We start from the raw sequence: 22,545 nt of genomic DNA on the forward strand, positions 1-22,545 counted from the left end.
TGGTGAAGCAAGGTTGATTGAGTTGATTCTTGCTTTAAGCAGAAGGAAGAAAAACTGCCTCACCCTTTCGCTGAAGTCTCCGCTGAGACCCTTCTTCCTCAGCATCATGAAAGCTTTGTTAACAGCTCTGTCTGAACGGTGTTTCTTTGCCTCAGAAGTTCAATTCGATCAACTCATATATCTACGCAAACCCACCAAGCTTCTCAAGCAATCACATCGGGCTCACGGTGGGAGTCTACATATGTTCTTCCGCACACGAAGGGCAGGAGATGGGTTCACTGCATTTCAGCATCTGTGCAGGACACACATGCTCACCACTCTGTCTTGAGCAGAAGCCAGCTCAGTTTGCCCCCTTTATTCCAGCTCTGAAACCCAAGTCCTGTGTGAAAGGCCAGAGAAGAGGCTCGGTGCTCCGTCAGGCCAGCCCTGCTGTGCACGGCCAGAGAAGCGCATCAGTAATAATTGAGCACTCAGCAGCTGCGAGAGCGGAGGCCCCTGCCAAGTGCCAGTCTTTGATTCTCCGAGTTCATTCCCTGGGCACCCAGCCACATTTCAGAGAGAGCAGGACTGGTGATGGCCAGACACACAGTCGCCTTAACAAGCCACTACTATGAACTAGCCTGCACCATTAACAGTGTTGAAGAATCGAGCCATTCGCAAATACGAAGATACAGGGAATGATTCATTGAAAGAATTGTAGAGCCAGAGATGAAGTATAAAGTTCTAAATAAACGCATTATAACAAGCAGGACATGATTTAGAGCACTGACTTGTAGGGTGGCTTCTAAATGGGACCGAATTTTAAATATGTGGATTCTGGGGCTCAATTGGTTTTCTCATTAAAAAATAAACAAACAATCCACCATTTCCTGTTAGATCCCAGGGTGGATCCCTGCAGTCAAAGGGTCATCAATCATCCCAAGCAAAAGATAATCAGTGGATTGGAGCGTGTGGGGGAGGCGGGGTGTATGAAACATCGGCTGCGGCCGCAGGCGTGGAAAGCTCCTCAAATCACCTCTACCCAACATAAAATTTCATTCATATTCTCCAGTTTTTCACCCCCCGCCCCATCTCATCTAGATCAGATCTGTGATTTCAACACCAAGTCCTGTTCACGGTGGCATAATTGCAGCACTGTTTTATTGGAAATGGCAGCTTTTATTCCAACAGACCCCCTGGCTTCTGTTTGTGGCAATCTGGGTTTGTGTGTGTTGTCAGCCTAAGGGGTTAAAATTCATTTTAAATAACAGCATGATGGGTGCAATCCTTCTTTTCACTTGCCTCAGGAACAGTTTGGTAATTTACATTTAAAGTCACAGAACCTATTTGGGTTTGAGAACAAATGTTATTACATTTGTTTTTTTTGAAGGTACAAGAAAAAATAAAATTGTTATTTAACAGACATTGAGCTAATATGGTACGCTGCAGAAAAATTTTTCAATACTAATGATAGGTTCATTCGGTAATTTAAAATAGATGACAACGCTATTGCAGTCACCATGTTTTTTAAATCTGTATGCATATTTTTTCAAGAAAGAAAGAACCTTGAAGCATTCTGTGGTCTTAATCTCTCAGAAGTCCTAAGGGATGCTTGAGCCAATTAACAAAGAGCCCCTTCACTTGAAGTATTTGAAAGCCAACATTTGCAGGGAACAGGGAACAGGGAACATCAGATAATCTTGGGAATGCTTCCTTTGTTCACTGTGTGAAAGTGGTTTCTAGCAGACATTCTTATATTCCCATACACAATATTTATCTTCTCAAAGCCAAACTAATTCAAACAGCCAATGGGACCTTTAAAGAGTATTCTGTTTTCTGTCCCTTGGAAAACAATTTAAGGGGTTTCACTATATTAGTGGGATTTTCCCTTTTTTTCCAGTCTTCAAAAGATTTTTCTTTCATCTTCTTTTTCTTTCTCTCCAGTTACAAAATGTGCTCATTACGGGCCTGTCAGCTACAAAAGGGAGGAGACTCCTTCGATTTCAGCAGGTATGAATCTCAATAGCTGCTTTCATCTCCAGAGAGTTCTCTTCTGCTCCACTTAATAAAACCCAACACTTCAGTTATCAGAGTCATTAGGAGGAAGCAGGGTTGGAAGGAGGAAAGCCTTCATTTATTTTAGTGTCATATATAATTATACCATTTATTATAAATATTATAAATAAATTATACCATTTATTTCCCAAATGGGCTCTACACTTTTCCACCACCTTTTTTTTCCTTTCAAAATATTTCTGAAGGAAAACCCCTCATGTGGAAAATGAAGATTAAGCAGCAACAAAATAAACAACACTCCTTCAGAAACCAAAGTAGTTGTAATACCAGGCAATTAGCACAAGCAAGCGCGCTGGATGCCATTCATCCCTAAATAAACCAAATCCCTCTGAATATCATTGTCACTTTGTTTATTGTCTTTTTCTCTCAACTAATGTGAAGTGTATTTGATGAGCCAAGTTTGTCCTGTGGCACAGTACAAAAGGGTTCTAAGTTTGATAACTTTAGAGGGCTACAATCTCTGTGGACTGCAGATATGACGGATAAAGGTTATAAAACACATCTTCTGAAGCTACAATCAGAAATCCAGTATCACTTTAGCTCATGAAAACTAAGCTCAACTAATTAATTAACCATCTAATCAACCATCCTTTATTTAAGAAACTAAAAAAATACAAAAATTTGCAATTAATTGAAAGTGCAAAGTATCCTGAAAATCAGTGTTAGGTTTGTGGGGAAGTGGATTTCAACGGCTCTCCAGCAAGGTCACCCACATATCCTGCTCCTCCAGAGTTCAGTGGGTAAGCTATGAGATAAACTATCAGCTAATCCTAATTGATATTAATTCAGATGATTTAAAAAACGGAATCATATTATCTAATTTTTTAATCAGAAGAAACCCCAAAAACCCATATTGTTTGGAAATTTTTAACCTGGAGTTCATAACCTCCTGAATATATAAGCATAATTGTTCACAGGTATGTGCATACTTCTAGAAAGAGCATCCTCAGGTTTTATCAGCTTTCCTAAGAGATTTATGGCCCAAGGAAATGTAAAAATCATTAATCTAGTTCATTGTTCAAGTCTACAAGAACTTGCTAAATACTTAATAAGGCTGTATTTTTTCTAATCTATCAATTGACGGTCAATCTGCATATAGTCAGCTAATATTGTGTGACATTCTCCATACATAGTTGTTGGTTCAGTGTACTTAATGAACAGAATCAGAAACTTTGCAACACAAAGCAAAATTTTCTCTAACTTGCTCGTGGTCCCCTAGGTTAATTGCTTTATTATAGCCAGATAGACTAACCTGACAATTTTCATTCTTCAGAAATCAATGCTGGTTCTTATTAAATCTCTATCCTATATGTAAAATATAATCAAAAATTAACTTTTGTACATTTTCCCAATGCATTTTTAAGGTGTGCAGAGCTACAATTTCTAAGTCTTTATGGACTGAAACCGGAAACGTGAATTTCATTGAGGAGCGAACTGGAAACCTGTAAAGATTATGGATGACATGTGCACCATATGGAAAACATTGTTCAAAATTCAAATTGTACCTTTTAAGTGTCTCTCACATCTCAACATGGTTTTGTTTTTCCAATATAAAGAGGTCAAATCACTGGTATTGGGTGTCTTTCGCCTAGATTTGACATCCTGCAGTACCAAGAATCTTGTTTTGTTTGGTTTTCCTACTTATACTTCTCCTGGTGTTAGTTTTCTCCTCATCTTACCCCCACCTCCCTCATCCCATGCATTCTCCCCTTCCTGCTCAGCCTTCCTAACTAGAAAAAGAAAATAAAACTTGTGTTGTGTAGAAGTGGATCAAAGTGAGCTATCCTGATAATTATATGGAAAACAACAAAAGCAAAAGTAATGAAAATTTTTTTAGTAAAGCAAAAATCAGAGACTCCTAGTCATCCGAAAATGAAAGGGAGGGAAGTCTTACTTTTATATTTATGTAAAATGTACAAAGAAATAGATTTAGTAGGTAGCCACACATGGCGGTAGTATTTCCTCTAGGTCTACTCAAGAAAAGGCTACATGTCTGGTTTAGTTGAAACTAGTCTCCCTGGCAAGAAGAGAATGGAGTCATAAGTGCCTCTTCCTTTGTATAAATGTATACAGCTGATTTCAAAACTGATGATATTCGTGTGTCACTCTCTTTTTTCAGTAACATTTCCATTTATCTAGCTTATAGGATTCAGAGGTTTAGGAGAGGTCTGACCCTGGTGTCAAACCATCTCGGTCTCAGCCTGGAGCCACCACTTACTAGCATAACTCTGTGACCAGTCATTTCATCTCGTGAAGCCTCCATTTATTTAGCTACAAAATTGGGATCATAATAGTAACTACTTTACAGACTTCATATGAGGTTTTAATAAGATCATGAATGTAAAGCAAAATGTCTGACACATCTTAAGTTTGCCATAAACATTACAATTTCTAGGACTGTTATTTTTATTATGATTAAGCTCTTTGCCTTGTGCTCTTGCATCAGAAAACACTCTACAAAGCCCCTCTTGTTGGGGTTGCAACTTTAGATCTTTTTCATCTTAAAATCCTTCTATTCCAGTGGTTCGCAAACCTTTGCCTACATCAGAGTCACCTAGACGGCTTGTTAAAAACACAGATTGCTGGACTCCATTCCCAGAGTTTCTGATTCAACAGTCTGAGGTGGCTCCAAGACTTAGCATTGCTAACGAGTTTCCAGATAGTAATGATGCTGCTAGCGGGAAATCATACTTTGAGCATCAATATTCTATATCAGGGTTGGCAAACTTTTTCTATAAAGCACCAGACAGTACATGTTTCAAAAGCAGCCCCGGACAATATGTAGATAAATGAGTGTGGCTATGTTTTGGCCAAAGTTTATTTATGCACACCGATATTTGAATTTCATATAATTTTTACCTCATGAAATATTTTTTATGTATATATGTTTTCATCATTTAAAAACATAAAAACCATTCTTAGCATGTGGATCATATAGAAATAGGCTGTGGGCCATTTTTGGCTTGTGGGCCATAATTTGCCAATCCCTGTTCTGTGGAGACCCAAGTGCTTTTCCCCTGCCTGGTCTGAGGCGTAGTCATCTACCTTCCTCCCTGGCTCAGCCTGAGCCTAGTAGTTTACTTGCCACCGATAGGAGAGAATTACTGGTGAGGCAGCCTGCTTGCTAACTGGCATTCTTAGAAAGTGCTGCTCCCGTTTATTCTAGCTTATGAGCTGTGGCTTCAGCCTCTCTTAGAGCATATACTTTGGCATATGTAGAGGAATCAGTTGTGTCTCCAGCATTGATGTCCCCCTTCTTCTGGCAAGTGTACACCGATTTTCCTTTGGGTACCTTATTTCCCTTCACTAGTAGTGGCCCTGTGATTTGGGTCAGTTGGGTGATGAGATCGTCTGATTTCCCCTGGTCACAGTCATTGGTTTCGGAATGAGGACTAGACCTCATTCAGGCCAATAAAATGTGAAAGGATTTTTGCTGGAGAATTATGGGAAAGGAGGTTACCTGCTCTTCATCAGGAACTAAGGAAGAGACACTTTCTTTTGCTGTGGACTGTATGGTGAGGGGGCAAATTCTGGAGGTGCTGCAGCCATTAATGCTATGAGGAAAGAAAGAAGGGTCAGGCAAAAGCAAATATATGGAGAATAGAGCTGAGAAAACTATATATGAACAACTGGAGTCCTATTCATAGGTCTAGATCACTCTTCTGGATCAAGCTGCATCTGAATCTATTGGATTACTCAGGACTATTCAGTTATTTGAATCAATTTAGTCCCTTTTTTTGATAAAAAGATTAAGAGTTATGTTTTCTCTTATCTGAATTTGAAATCATCCTAGTGAACGGAATTAGTGTAATCTGGAATAAGCTCAATGGAAAAGAAAAACAGAGAAGGATCAGGATGCTTATATTCTTGCTTCAGACTGACCAGTTATTAACTACATCTTTGAAATACTCTGGTCCCTCAGGTCAAATGAGAGGAGTGGATTAGATTGGTGGTTTTCAAACATTTTCTAAGAGTGAAGCCCTTTCTTCAAATGAAGTCTTATGCAGAAAGATTTGCTACCCAAAGGGGAGCCCAAAATGCTGTTTGGGCTCTTCTGTGACCTCCTGGGACTTTGAGGAATCTCTAAGAATTATCTATGGCTTTGAGAGTCACAGTTTGAAAATAACTGGAAGTGGTGATCTGGAGGCTGGAATTAGACTTGAGAACACAGCTTTGGTGTTTAACAGACATGGGTTCCAACGCAAACTCTGCTGCATTCACTCTCTCTGTGACTGTGGATAAGTAATTAAACCTCCTTAAGCTTCATTTTTTTCATCTGTAAGTGGAATAATAACAGCACCTATCTCGTTGGGTGGTTTCCAGGACTAGGAAATAGTGCACTGGAAGTCCCCAGCACAGTGCCTGGCACTGTGAGTGCTCAAATGTTAACTGTGACTGAGGTTCTTTATAAAATTCTTTGATTTAAGCAGCCATTGAAAATCTTTATAAATCTTTCTCCCTTCTTCTTTTCTCTTATGGGATATACCTCATTAGGCGTTATACCCAGGAGCAAGAGATAAAAGAACAAGTAATTAAACCATTGCTATGATGTTAATTACCACTAATTTAATGAACCTTTGGTGTGGCAGAATAAAATTTCTGCCAGTCTGTTATATCAAAAGACTGTTTAGGGGAGTGGATGGATTGTCAAGGCAAGCTGGCAGGAATTATAAGCATCCTTTGATTCCCTTTCACATGTTGCTTCTCATTGTAGAAAGATGACCTATGACTTATCTAGAAACATCTGGGTACTTTGACGGTTCTTCCAAGAACTCTCTCATTATTAAAGAACTTGAATATACACAAAGCGCTTGAGAAATAAGAAGCATAATGATGACTAGAGTTATAAGTAGAGTAGGTGCCCCTTGAGTCATGTCTTGTGGAGTTTTGCAGTTTAAAAGCACCACTTAGCTGTTGCTTGACTTCATCTAGTTGTCCCTGTCCTAGTTAGAAGATGGGAAACATTCACCAGACATTCTCTATCCTCCAGCCACCTGTTCTGGAGGATGTTATTAGGTGGGGCACTTGACAATGAGCCCTTCCTGGATTCTCAAATGGTTATAAAGTAATACTGCATAATTGTGAGAGTCTCTGGATAATTTGCATGTCCTTGAACCTTGGTCTGCTCTCCAAAAAGATTGTGTTTGGCATAGTTATTTTAGTTTGGAACAACGGAAACAAAATTCAGCTAATTTAAGCAAAAAATAATAATAATAATTAAAAGAAAGAAAAGGAACAGGCAACTTACTGAAAAGCTTCTGAGGATTTTCACGAGTATCTCATCAGAGTGCTGCCATTAATGCACCCTAACTCCACTTCCTCCAAGCCTCACTGTCTCTCCAAACCAGATTTCAGATACCTGAGAGAATCTGATTGTCTGCCTTGGCTGGGTGTCATCCATACCCAGAAGAATCAGCTTCATGTGGGGCTGTCCCCAGAGAAGCAGGAAAACTAAGCTGCATTGGCACTCCAGAAGGGTTCAGTACAGGACACTTGTGCCAACTACACATCACTCAAACACACATGATCTCCATGAAAGTGCCAGGCTGGGGGCAAGGATCTAACTTCCGCAGAAGGAAGAAGTCCATTTCTTTTGAATTCAATCAGACTAACATGGTTTTTTTGCTAAGGAAAAATTCAGTACTAAGCGTACATCTGCATTTTGATGGCCAGGCCACATCAGTGCTTCCTTACCTCAGTGTTTAGTACCTTATATCATTGAACTGAGAGGAAGATAGAAGCTGTTTGAGATGCTCCTTAGGGACTAGGTGACATTAATGGTAGATACTTGGTGACTTTTAAGAAAGTTGCCTTGGAGCCTGTTTCTCTAGAGTAATCAGTCTAACAAATGGTCACCAAGAGCAGTAGCAACTGCTGCTTATTCACAAAATTGACCTGCCCATGAGTCCCTTTTGCTATACCAGTAGCAATACAACAATTGGTCCATCTCTAAGCCTAGCAGAATTTTCCAATGAATGACTTTGGAACTCTCTCCAGCGACAAGCTAGGTGATCCTAATTCTGATGGTGGCAGAGGTGCATCTGAACTCAAATTTCTATGGGAACTTCGATCTCCAAAGTCTCCATCTGCTGAGCAGCTAGTATCTCCTATTATTGCCGTAAACAACTACTGGCTTATTTTGCTTGGCAGTTGAGTCCAAACATTTATTCCCCCAACCAATGTTGCTTTCCTACCTGACCTATAAAAAGGAAGAGCAACGAGGGACAAGGGCCCTGTCCTGGAGCACAGTCCCATGTATTAGCTATGCCCCAGCCCAATGATGCTTCTCTGAATGGTGTAATTAGCTACCCATGGACCCGCTCATCTTTCTTCCTCTACAGTCTCATCTTCACCAAGTCATGCCTTACATAGCTATGCCTGCAGTCACATTTAGGAAGATTACAGAAGTCAAAAGACTAGAGGTGGAATCAGACTAGATTTGCCCCAAATTTCTGGTTTTGTTCCCACAGAGGTGTCAGACTAATGACTGTTAAAATTCTTAAGAGAAAAAAGTGATGTTTGGCAGAAGAGTTCCCTGATTTTTTTTTTTTTTTTTTTTTTTTTTGTAGGAGTTTAACTCTTGCTCCTGGGATGTATGTGTGAAGGGGATTGAACGTCTTCATAAATAAGAGTGTTCCTTTCTTTCTATTTCACATTTATTTACTTCCACTAAATCTTTTGGGGTACAAGGATGAGAGAAGAATAGCGTATTGATTCAGGGTTCTGTGTAGAGCCAGGGCAAAGGTGTTACAAGTATGATCATCTCATTGTCATTATTCTGGAGAAAACGATGTTTCCTCTTCTTTTACTACTACGTAGCTGAAGTCTCCAAATTCCTACCCTGATTTAATTTTCACTGTCCACGTATGCAACTTCTTTACTATCTACCAGAACTCCATTGAAGGGAATGGGAAAGCATAATGATTGGGCACTTTTGATGGATATTTGTCACTTTGATGGCTGCTCAGCATTTGAACCTCCTTCCAGTAGGGCCTTTTCTCCCCTACAGAAGTGGAAAGGACCAGATACTTGCTCTACACATCCCTTTAGCAGCTATGGCATCATTACAAGGCCTGAACTTGACCAGTAGGAATTGTCATTGGAATAAATTAAAATATTAGCCCCAATTCTTCATCCCATCCTGTGTTTATCAGTTTTGCTATGTGATTTCACAGCTCTTCTCATTAGAGGTGGAATGTTTTTCACTGCCCCCTTGTCTTTGGGCTTGCCATATGACTTGTATATGTCAAGGGAATGTCAGTAGATTTGATGTTGCATAGGTTTGAAATGTACTTACACAGTTTGGCTGGCCATCATGAACTTCTGCCATCACCATGAGAAGAAATGTCAGGCAGCCCACTGATCCAATAAGAAGGAGAGCTAAGGAGTTCAAATGGAACCCAACCTGAAGTTTGAGGCCGAGGACAGCCAAGCACAGCTTAGATCAGCTAACCCTCAGCTGACTCACAGACAAATGAGCAAAAATAAATTATTGTTATTTTAAGCCACTGAATTTTGGAGTGGTTTTGTTATGCAGCTCTAGTGTGTCAACAGTTGACTAATACACTCAATCGTGGGACTTTGAATCTGTAGCCCACGAGACATAGGGACAGAGACAGTGAAGAATTTATTTCATCCACAGAGATACAACATTCAGGGACAAGTGATGGAGCGCTAATGACAAGGCCCACTGTTCAGCAGTGGCATTAACTTAGCTGAGGTTTCAGCATCCAGCTTCCCTATGCTTTTGTTTGATTTCCTTCCCTGGCTTGCTGGCCTTCTGGATTATTCTAGGAGATAACTAATATCCTTATGAGGTAACTAATATCCTTCCAATAAATTTGTTTTCTACTTAATTTGGTCTGGGTCAGTATGTGTTGTTTGTAAATAAGAACCCTGACTGAATCAGCCCTGATATTTCATTGGAAGCAGAGGATTTGGAAGGCAGAGAGTCACATGGGCCAATAGTGGAGGAAGCAGGGACATCAGTCCGTGGGTCCATAGTTCTGGAAGCAGGATATGGAGAAGAATTTCTGGATAGTGTAAGGCAGGATTTTCATTTTATGCCTCTGAGAACTTTCGATGGTTCCCACTTTCACACAGAGCAGGTAGGTAATGGGGTCAGTGAATAGGCTATCTTTCAAAAGGAGTGATCCAAGGTTTTTAGTCAGTAAACTATGTTCATCAACAATCCTAAAACTGAAAAATTATGCCTCATTGACATTTCTATTCCTTATTTAATTATTAATACTTAGACATCCTTTTGATATTCTAAGAACTCCCAGTGAGGAAGGTGGAATAAATCATTAGATGAGAAAGAAGACTTCAATCATCAGCCACAACTCCTATATGTAATAGGCTTCTTCTACATGCCATCCATTAACCTGGCTTCAGTAATTAACACGATTATAGAAAAAACATTTTTAAGTGTCCAAAGCCATACATAACTACTACAAAATCATTCATGCACAGATTTTCATACAAAGACTTGTCAAATACGTAATTTTTTTCAAAAGCCTCAAAGTATACATAATCGAATGGTGTAATAAATACCAAATTCTCCAGTACTTTATAAGGTATATAAAGTGAATGGAGATGTTTGCCATTATTGTCATAAACCAGAGAATCAGGAAAATTTATAAAGTTGACATCTTTGTGCCTTGTAATCCCAGATAGACGCATTTCATTTCATTTAAGATAGAATTGTTTCAGCACTCAAAAAATAAGCTCATATATTTGGCATTAATTTTATATTCAATGCAAGGCATTTATTTCTGGAAAGTGGATCACTCACTCTGTTGTATATGAAAACTTTCATCGACTAATATATACATTTTAAGTTTATTATCTTTTGCCTTTACACAAAACCCTTGGCAGACTCTTCTTAATGCATGTATGTTGGAGATAATTGAGTCTGTTTCTTGTCAGTTCTAAATTTAAATGATTTACTTTTCTTGATGGTTGAAAATGCTCGAAGTCAGGGCATTAGGGGATAAATTCAGTCCATTTGTGTTTCTTCAAAGAATTAAGAATTTACATGATAGATGAAAGTTTACTAAATACTGTTCACATTCTGGATTTCCAAAGGGAAATAAGGAGTGACCACCCTTAAATACTTTAACTTCATATGCAACATCTAGTTTGAGAGAGTGAGTGTGGGAGAAAGTGGGAAAAAAGGGAGCTAGAGCAACAGATTCAGAGATAAAATGACAAAGACATTTCATATTCTCATGGGCATTATACAAAGAGGAGAAAAGTCAATAAAGCAAGTTGCAACAAGAATCTGATGGTCTGAAAATATCAAGCATGAAGAAAAAAGGTAGAGCAGGAAATTCAAATGTACATACCTGCTATTAATTTTATCATAAATGTTTACCATAAAAATACAAATTTAAAAAATAAAAGGAAAGAAAAACTACTGTTATTCCTACCTCCTGGAGAAAGCCATTATTAGCTTGCTGGTACGTATTTTTATAGCTCTTTTCCTATAAATATGAGTGTATGTGTGTGCACACATATACATGAACACATGCAGGGTTTTTTACACTAAGGGATCACATTCCATAAAGTGTTTTGTAACACGATTTCGTCTCTTAATCTATAGTGTGCATCCTTTCATGTCAAAAATACACTTAAATATACATTTAATGGTGGCATAAATATTCCATTTTGTAGAATAAACAAATAAATGAATTCCATCAAAATTTTCTGTAAATTTATCCTCCATAACTTCCATTATTAAAATAGCCCCCCTATAGTTCCACTGCACCCTGAGTGACTGAAAAACTGTGGAAGCAAAGGCGTCAATAGGATAGGTCACTGCAGAACATTCAGGCTGTTGCATTTAGGGGCGCTTTGCTCAGTCTGAATGTTCTATAGCATGCCCACAGCCTCGGCTCACTTTTCAAGTTCCTGTGTCTGCTATTACTCTGTCTCTCTTACTTCTCAGATGCCTAATTTCTTTTGCCCAGCCTGGGGAACGTCTCTGTTTTGCTCATTGTCCTGCAATGTTTAATAGAGCTGGATTCAGCAGCTGTTTTTCCCACCTAATGCCTGCAGAGACTTCATGGAAGACTCATGGTGGTGGGGGAGGGGATGCTTTAAAATGCATTGTGCCCTACTCTATTAAAAGTTAATAAAATATAAATGTTAAGCTTTTTAAAGGTGTAATTTCAGTTTGCAGGTAGAGGTGGAGTAAGGAGATACTTCCAAGTGCCCCTGAAATAATCAGAAGTAAGCAGTCAACTCTTTTGCCTACATGTGCCTCTTATCCTGAACAAAAGACCTGTTTATGCAGAGCTAAGTGGAAACTTGCGATATCCATTTAACTTAAGTACATGTGTGATATAAATTGATCTTAGAGGACACTGATGTGATTTGTACCATGCTGTCATTTTAAATATATAATTTCCAGAGTGGAAACAATATAATTGTCCAATTACAGGCTATAGGTTAAATAAATTACATTGTATTCCATAGTGACTCTCCATTTAAAAATGGTATAACAGTAAAAATCTATAATTTGTGTAAAGATGTTCATGATATATTGTTAAATGGGGAGACTACAAAATAGCATATACTATTTTATCTCATTTTGTAAAAATAAACTATATATGTTTTATCTTTACATGGATATCTTTACGTGAATTGTTAAGGGTGATTATTTTGGATTGACAGGACTACTGAAAACTTTTTTTCTTTTTGTGTATTTGCATTTTCTAAATTTTCTGTAATTCATAGGTTAAATTTTGTAGTGAGAGAAATTTTTTAAAATCATTTTTAGGTATGAGACTAAAGGTGTCTTGTCTCCCATATGATTCTGAAGGGGCCCATTGCATCTTCTCTCAAGTACAAGGCATATCATGCAGAGGTCACCATCCTTTTGGAAGAATAAATAGTGGAAAATAGAAGCATCTCTTGCTTAGTGACTCGTACTGTGCTAGGGTGATCAGAGGTGAGGGGCAGCTATATTAGTGTATTGTCTGGGATCATAGCGAGTAAAAACACATGGAGGGAGGGCAGAGAGTAGGGGGAAATGATGAGCACTTAAAGGCCTAGAAGTAATTTTCTTTGTACTTTTTCTCCTTCTCTTCTTTCTAGGTCATGTGGATATTTCCCTTTGCATGGTGTTGCCAATGAGTGGGTTGATTCTTGCTGATATTCATAGACGAGGTTAATCTCAGGATCAGGTAAAGAAAGGAGTAACAAGCACAGGCTCTCTGAAGGTTTCCTACTGAAGTAACCACCGTATGATCACAGAATATCTCCTTTAACTCTTCAAAAAGGCTGAAGCAAGCCCCCACATAATTTCTGGCAAGGTGAATTCCTGGGTACATTTCACATAGCAGAACCTCCAACTACAGAGGGATTTCCAAGAACATGCCTGGAAAAAACTAATGATTCTTTACTCTCTAAGAGCTCTTTGTCCATGTTTAAGCAACTGCTGAGAAATATAAGTGGGGATCAGTGAAGAACAACTTGTACTATAAATACAGGAGAGTCGTCGGTTTTCAGAGCTGCAAAGGCTTCTAGAGATCTTCTAATCCAAACCCAGGAGAGATGAGGAGACTTGCCTCAAAGTTCTGTGTCTAGCATACGGATTGCTGCTCCCTCCCACCACTTTCTCATTATATAAATGGAAAAGGAGAACTGTATTCACTTTCTTGGGCTAAAGTTCTGTTCCTTACTCATATTTTCTCGTGATGCCTTTTGGCATTTGTGCCACAGCTGCGACTATATATACTTCAGCGGAAGGAAGAAGTGGGAGAAGGAAATGTAAGATGAGCTATACCCAGATTACGTGGACAAAAATACAAATAGGATGTACTCCGTGATATTTGTCCCCTTTAAAAGAAAATAAAAACATAAGAATTGAGTTTATTTGTTTTAAATCTCAACAAGTTTATTTTCTGAGAGCTGATTTCCCTAATTAAAAGATGACAAATTTGGATGTAGCTGAAAAAGTCCCTTTGAAATAGATTAGAGTGTTAATATGCTTAAGTAGAAAGAAAACTTCTGTAGAATTAGTGATACATGACTGAGGTTCTGTAAAGTCAGCTGATCATACCAGCACCAGCTCACTGGTCCATTCCATGACCACTTATTTCCTTGTAACTCCATTGGGTGTGATATTCAGAGTGTCCAAGATCATCTATCATTTTGTTGGACTTCTTCACAGCCCCTCTGCTTCCTGGCTGAGTTATTTATGTAACATTACTCCACATGGGAAAGCCCAGCTGTTAAAGTTTTAGAATCAGGAATAAGAACACATTTTTATTAGATCTTTCATCTTGTCTACAGTGTGTTTTTCTTGGTTTAAATAATGATAACAGCATGCTAGCTCCTCCACCATAACTCACTCTGCTGTATGTGTCTTTGGAGGGGAGAATGCCCTTGCTGTACTTCTGGGCTTCCAGAATGGGGCTTATATCAAACTAAATATGAAATCTGTGTGAGGGACTGTATAATCACCTGCTGAGTTTGAACTCTTACACCTGGGGTGGGCACTGCCAAGGTAAAAATGATAGAACTAAGTTACAGATTGGTGGGAGCAAGGGAGGGATATGAGAGAGACAAAAGAGAAGTTCAGGGGATTAGTAAGTTTTGATTATAGAAGGAAGGTTGTACTGTTTACAAAAATAGGGAAACCCAGAGGAGAGCAGGTTTAGAAGGGAAGATGAAGAGCTTTGTTTGGGATATATTAAGTTCCAGTTGCTGGGAGGAGAACTAGATGGAAGGGGTTTAGAGAGCAAGATGACCTTGTAATGTGTCAACTTGGTTAGGCTGACCTACATCTTCTAGAATTCCCTCCTCTGTAAGGTTCCTATCAGAGTGGGCCACAGGAGAGTCTTGTGTGAAATTTGAAGGGCAGAGGTGAAGCAGCAGCCATTTTGTTAGCGCATGTATGTTGTCACCAATGTGCTAACCTTGTTAGCATGAGGCAATGGCTGGGCCTACAACTACTCTCCCTTCTCCTTCAGCTTCTCTGACTCCTGGCCCAGATGCATGTGTTTAGCTCCAAGATGAAGGGTACTGGCTTCTTTACGCAGGACATCCACAGCACCAAGATCAGAGCAAGAAATGACATGGGTTTCAGTCCATCCTGAGGCTTCTAGCTTTCCCTTCCCAACTACCTGCTCTGTGGATTTCACCTCTGATATTAGACGCATACAACAGCCTTACAGAGACTACTATGCCTGCTCCAATCAGGTAAGGTCAAATCCTTTGTGTGAGCCTGCCGACCTTTTCTATGGCTCAAAGCACTGCATGATTTGGCCCATTTCTCTATCCAAGTTATACCATTCTTTCAGTATATTCTTCATGCTAGTTTCCTATCAATTTCTCCATTTCAAGTCCCAGGCTGTTTCCCATCTCTGGGTCCTTGAATATGTTATTCCTTCTGACTCTTGGCTTATGCTCTTTTCATCTGCAGGTCTTAGCCTAACCATCAATTCCATGGACTGGCCTTCTCTGACCATTTCATCTAAATCGTTGTTTTTCTTCAGGGTTCTTACTAGAGGTCGTGTATGCTTATCTAATTTTTTGGTTAGTTGGTCTTCACTAGAATCTAGGTTCCATGATAGCAGGAGCTGTATTTGTCTTGTTCCACGTTGTACATCCTGTCCCTAGCCGTGTCTAGCACACAGCCAGTTCTCAAAAGATTCTTCTAGGGAGATATGGAGGACCCTACCTTGTAGGGCAGGAATGCCAGAGGGATTAATTTTTCATTCCTTGGGGGCATAAAGATTATCCTGAGTTCCACCTCTATTTCTGTTCTTCATGGCAGGTCAGTCTAATTGCCTAGGGATTCAGGAACCATCTCAATAGTTGTCTATGTCCATTTTCCAAGTGTTAAATAGTTTTCTATGTCCAATTTCCAAGTGTTAACAGATTCAATTAAACTTCTTTGAAAAGATGCCTGAGATGGTAATACTTCAAAATAAAAACAACTCAACTGGCATTGGAGTTGCCAGAATATGAATGCAATTTTACATTACGGGTTTAGAACTATGTTACTATGTTATTTTGGCTTTGACTCACTTAGAGCTAAGAACAGTGACCCATTATCAGAGATCTGGATGAGGTTTAGATTCTTCATAAAACTAAATTTTCAGAAAACTCATCCAACCCTACATTTGTGTTCTATAGCTCTCTTAATTTCATGTTGTAAACTTTCTTAAACATATTTTACAAGTCAAAGTACTCTCATTATTTTCCAAGATTTAATAGCAGTTCCATTTGTGAATTAACAGGTAAAAAGCAAGCCGAATAAACAATATTTGTATTAAATAAAATAAAAAGGAAAATACTATATTGTTTGTCAGAAGCCCTAATGAAATGTTATTGAAGGAGTACTCTCATTATCTTCATAACTTTTAATTGGCAAGGTCAAATCTTTTGATGTTACCCTGAGCCTGCAGATCACTTTTAACACTTCAATACTGCAAATATTCCCTCCTTGGTGCTGGCCTTCTTAAAATCCTTCACACCTTCAACATTTCCTTACTTCTTTTTAAACAGTTTAATATCTGTGCACATTATTTTTCCAGCATTTAGCCTAGACATAGTACTTGATCAAAAATGAAGCGCCTCATAAATTACACGTTTTGACAATTTGGGTACAAACCCTCAATCACTACACATTTTCTCCTAGGCCACTTCCTTGCCAAATAAAGCTCAAACAGAAGTGGTGTCTGGGTATTTTGCAGGTCCTGAGTGTTCTCATCCTCCACAAAGTGTGTGTAAAGTGACTTACCCTTATTTTCAATATTTATGTTTCTTTTTTTTCCCCCAGACAAATCTGTTCTGGTCAAGGATACTAATGCAGACCCTCTGAATTGAAAACAGTTTTAGCTTTCCCACTATTAAATTCAGTAGTCTCAAGAAAAGCCATTTTGAATTCGTTTGAGTTAGAAATCAGAAATTTAGTGATTTTCTCTATCAAGTCTCACATTAACTGGTAGCTATAATGGAGCGGTGAGGTAGGTTTACAATATATATTGAAGGAAACATCTAAGATACTGTTTTTCTATTCATATCTGAGGTACTTTTTGAGTTTACAACTCAACTAAAAATACAGTTGTTGCAATTCGTTTGGTTAAGTAGATTCTTTCTAATAACAGGTTGTAACAAAGGTTTGTCTGTGTTAATTTGGTGCTGGGAAAGTAACAGTAGAAAGGCCATGCTCCCCGAAGCAAGGCATGTAGCACATACACGCTTTCTCGTATTTCTCCATAAGTGGTATACATGGGCTGATTAATCTGACTCTGATGGGCACTGCTCACAGACAGATTTTGGACAGAAAATGATAGCTACCTGCCAGAATATATGGGCATCTGAAGGCCCTCAGTTGAGGATAAGGTTGAAACTGTCAACAATTAATAACTGTCACTTTCATTCAGAATCAGATTTTGACCGTTTCTGGGGGAATTAATAACTTCCCATCTAAAGCAAGTCATTTAGGCTCTTGAAGGCTTACTCAAAGAAACAGCAATGTAACAGACTGAAGATCTTTAAGATGCAAAACAACAACCCACAACATACAAAGTCCCCCAAACTAATCTTGATCAGCCATGAAAATTAAAATATAGGTAAAACGAATAGAAATATTTCTTTCTCATCTTACTCAAAAGGTGGCAATTTAATTTTTTAACCTCTAAAAAAACTGCTTTCACTCATCTGACAATAAGACAAAACCAGGAGCCTCTTGCGAGTTCATTTTGATTTTATTACGTACCACAGACGTGCACTAAGCAAAGCAGGATGATTGTCCGTACTCTCAAAATCACAGGAAATATACTTCCACCTCCCCCGTTTTTATGATACTGGAGTGGCATTTCAGATTATTTTGGGATTAGTTTAGGGCAAAGTAAAAGACACCATGGAAGGCAGTGTATAAATGACCTAATTATGAAGTTATTTTTGGAAGCCAGTAGTAACTTGCTAATTGAGAACAAGGCTGTGCAGTATTCACAATGCTATTAGTCAGCTACTTCTGAGAAGTTCAACTGAACTTCTGTTACTGGATACCAAAGAAAGTGAAGAGCAGTCCTAAGAATCTTCCATTCTTGTTTTCAGCTTCCTATGATCCAGTAACTTCTCAAAGGCTTTGAAAACAGCACAAGGCCTTGCTTACTGGAAATCTTTTCTGTGCACCCAGGAAATGTAGACAATGCAACCATCTCTGCTTCTTGTGCAGATACACATGTGCTTTAACAACCACAGCTGCTTCCGGGACTGATGCAGTAGGACCTACTAAGAGTTCCTAAAAATACTTGGCCTGACTGGTTACCTCAGCTTTATATGCTGTGCAGGTGAGTCTCTGGAGAGTATACTATTGTATTCCTGGTCCAAATTCAGGTTGGCATGGATATATTCAATCTTCTTTACACATACACTAAGGAGGATTTTATTTTTTTCTTGAAGTTTTCTGGCAGGAGGGAACACATATTCAACTTCAATTTTGAGGTAGGTAACAGATAGTAATGAGAAAAATCCAGATCCTTTAGGATCTAAACTCTGTCCACCTTTCTAGGCTTAATGCTCCCCGTCTGGCACAACAAGCTAGATATTTATGTCCATAATGCACCCAGTGGTGCTTTTGCATATTGCTCTTAAATTCAGCTGAAGCATGCTTCTCTGGAAGGAATTTCATATCCCTGACTGAGCTGTCACCCTTCTTTTATTTTCTTCTAGAACCCTAGCATTATTGCAATAAATGCTATCCCATTGCACTTTGTATAACTTCATTTCTCTCAGAGGAAAGAAAACTGTGTAACTTGTCCGTCTTCAGTGATAATATACCATATTCACTCTAAAAATGCTTCTTGAAAAAATGGTGAAATATAAATATTCTATTTATAAGTGCTAAGTCTTTTTCACAAAACCAGGCAGAGACTTTGTAAACTTGGAGAAGTTACTTCATTTAAACCTCTATTTTGCCTTACAAGATAACCCTAGACTGATCCACATATTACTAAGATGAAGGAGTCTATTAAAAATTATATCTTACTATTATCCCCCGCATGAAAGGGCTATTTTGAATTTGCATATGTAAGAGCATTCAGGATACTGCCTGGCGCGGCAGCAAAGACAATAACAAGACATTGGACTTGAATCTAAACTTTTTTAAGCCACCGAGGGAATTCAACAGACTATGTGGCCTTTTGACTGACCATCTTTTAAGAGTGCCTGGAAAGAAGACTTGCTCCTGCCATCGGCACAGCTGAGGCCAATCAGGAACTAAATATCAGCACAAAACAAATTCTAGGCGAAATGGAATCAAAAGATTCTGGAGCCAGGAAGGGAGTTACAGAGAGTATTTGAACCCAGCAAGCTGTGGACTTCAGTGCCCATCATCCCATCCAGTCCCACAATAAGACTACAATAAGAGACAGTCCATCCGATGCTTAAATTGATCCTTAATCCTCTTCTGCATACTACCACCCCAGCAAGACCACAAAAGGAATATCTGAATATTTGGTGGCCTTAAACCTACCAACGCTGCCCTTTGGGTTAGAGAACAGGATTCAGTGGTAGGTCTTTGAAAAAAATACATTAAAGAAAATGCTAATTGCTTTTCTTCATAGAATCCTGTGCCCCACCTCCCACAGGGCTTGTGTTTCAAAGGTCAGAATGGCTGGGGTCAGGAATAGCTGCCTCTCGTCTTCAGCATCTACACATAGTGAAAATTTTTATCTTACCACAAATTTTCAAAAGAAATTACTACTTCCTCTACTTTCCACCTACCTCCTCTGAAATGGCAAATTAAAGAAATGTCTTAGAACTGATTATCTAGAATATTCTTCCTTTCTTTATATTAGATTTGTATTAGCATATAAAAATTTAGCTGACATAGCTTTTGGAAAGTCTAGTTGGCAACAGAGTTGGACAACAGATGGCCACTCAGAAACTAGATCCAGAAAGGTGACTCACTCTTCATGTATATGCTGATAAGAGAGTCCTATTTTTGGGATACGCTGAAAATCCTTGACCTAATGCAAAGCCCAAGAGACAGTTCAGAATAGGAGTAATCATCATAAACTGATTCCTTGTTTAAAGCAAAATATACCATTTTTAACCAGCTATAGATAGCCCAAAAATGTAAAATAAACAAATATATTGACAGCCTACAGCAGCTTTTACCTTTTGTAAAAAAAAAAAAAAAAAAAAAAAAGCAAGCAATGCATAAAAACTTTTCTTAGATGTTGCCTGGAATTCATCGCAAGTAGTTTAAAGTAGTCTTTAAAAATAGGTGGCTTTCAGTTCCATATTTTGTTTCTGCAGAAAGAGCTACTAGCTGACTCATTTAAAAATAATGCTAAAGAATTTTCTTTACTTTTCTTTTTTGCTGAGGAAGATTTGCCCTAAACTAACATCTGTTGCCAACCTTCCTTTTTTTTTTTTTATGCTGGAAGATTAGCCCTGAGCTAACGTCCGTGCCCATCTTCCTCTATTTTGTATGTGGGTCGCTGCCACAGCATGGCTGACAAGTAGTAGGTCTGCGCCTGGGATCCAAACCCGGGCCACCAAAGTGGAACTTAACCATTATGCCACAGGGTTGGCCCCAAATTTTCTTTTCTTAAAAAAAAAAAAAAAAAGAAAGAAAGGATTTCTTCTTACCTTTATGGGGAATTAGAAACTGAAAACAACATCTAATTAATGCTATCTATAGTAGGCAATTTTTAGCAAAGATATTTAAGTTCCTCTTACCTTGGAAATTTTAACTGAAATTCCGTTGAACCTTAAGAAATGTTAAGCACAAACTTAAAATAACTGCTCTACTGCAAAATTTATAAGTCATATTCCCAATGTTCCTCTTGCCTCAACGAAAATTAGTGAAGATACCTATTTTATTATCAAAGCTCAAAGACACGTATGCCATGATATATGGATAAGTAGATTTAAAAACAGTTTACCATCACCTACTAAGTTATACAAGAGATTCCAGTTCAAGCTGACAGACAAAACATAAACTAGATTTAAAGTGCTGTATTTAAAAACAACAAAAAGAATACAGTTTGCATTTTGGGGCAATTAAAATAAGTGAAGACCTGACACTAAAAATAAAATGAAAAACACATATAGGATTATCATTCTGTAATTGTTCTATTCTGCTCTTTTCATTCTAAGAACGTAGTCTTATTTAGAGAACAACAGTTAGCTGGTCAAATTTATGCTTAAGACATTTATCCATACTTAACCAGAGAGGTTTCAGAGGCTAATCCACCAGTCAGCTATTCTAAACTCTTTTACGTTAAATATGAACATTTTAGCAATACTACAAGTCACGTCTTATTTATCTTCCTCCTTAAGAACTGCATAGGCTTATTTTAAATAGTTTAAACATCTATAATAAACTACAGTTTGCTAAGAGTAGAGGTACTGTGGTTAATGCTCAAAACGGTGTGCCCAGAGGAAAAGCAAGCATTGTTAAATATGAATGCAATCCTTAGCAACACAAATTGAAACTGTTTTTTCCCAATAAAAAAGCTAGTACAAAAAAAGGTCTCATTCTATAAAGATATATCATTTCCAAATCACAGTGAAAGGAACTCAAGTAATTTACCAATTTTGTTCTCTACTATGTACCTTAGAGATAGTTCACTAAAAACTGGTATCTGACATAACAGAAGGACATTTGCAGAATGTAATATTGTAGTGACAGTACTGAGGCTGATTGCTACAGACATATTAAACTCTTTGAGTAGTAAATGGTTACATCCTAATTATTTATATAGAACATTGGTCCAATAACAAAAATAGAGAACAGCAGCTGGAAATTTATCTCATTCAATGTTCAGAGATAAATGGGTTAACCCTTCTTCCCATTATTTTCTGCAGCTAAGTCCTTTTTTTTCATACTGAAATCTGATGACAATAAAATTCTGGCATTTTCCCAAGCTACTGTATGAAGAGGATGCTGAAGGCCATCACTATACAGCATATTGCAACATAAGGACTCTTCCGTTCACCTGTTGAAAAAGGGAGATATTCATGTTGATTAACTGAGTGGCTAACATGGACATGATAAGGTTATTACTTACTATGGGAGGGGGTACATAAGAATCAAGATAAAAGCTCTTGCCTACGAGGTCCATATATTTGGGGGTGGGAGGGGCACGGGCAAAACAAGCACTAGATGCAACATAAAAGCAAGTACAATATAGAATGAGCTAAACTATACAGAATTATTTCTAAGACACTTCTTTCTCCTGTGTTTAGAAAACCCTCAATGTGCCATTCTCGTGCCACTGTGTAAAACCAATATTAAAAAATACAATGCAGAATGTAGGATAGAGATCCAAGAGAAACAATCTCAATCAACTCAATTAAGGCCAAAGAAATACTGCTTATTTTTTCCTGTAAAAAAGGAAAATTTCTATAAAAAGAAATTCAACATACAATTTTTAGCCATATTTTTTTCCTCATCAGCAGCAATTGATGATACTTAAAAGAGGAGAAAAAAAGCATTTGTGGATGAAAAATAAG

At 38.2% G+C, this 22,545-nt stretch overlaps 1 protein-coding gene across 5 annotated transcripts in view; it reads right to left on the bottom strand.

Moving 5' to 3' along the window:
• Positions 1-22,545, bottom strand: part of TMEM167A (transmembrane protein 167A) — a 66,492-nt gene that overhangs the window by 19,897 nt on the left and 24,050 nt on the right. For 3 of the 5 annotated variants that reach the window (XM_058525867.1, XM_058525723.1, XM_058525548.1), the window contains one exon: positions 21,031-22,028. The exons of the other annotated variants lie outside the window; for them this stretch is intronic. In XM_058525867.1, coding sequence (XP_058381850.1) covers positions 21,958-22,028 — 71 coding nt within the window. In that variant the 3' untranslated portion in view covers positions 21,031-21,957. Of the gene's footprint in view, positions 1-21,030; positions 22,029-22,545 lie in introns of those variants that run through there. 5 annotated transcript variants of the gene reach the window in all.

Source organism: Diceros bicornis, chromosome 1 (genome assembly GCF_020826845.1).
Source record: "Diceros bicornis minor isolate mBicDic1 chromosome 1, mDicBic1.mat.cur, whole genome shotgun sequence".
In the NCBI taxonomy this organism is placed as follows: domain Eukaryota; kingdom Metazoa; phylum Chordata; class Mammalia; order Perissodactyla; family Rhinocerotidae; genus Diceros; species Diceros bicornis.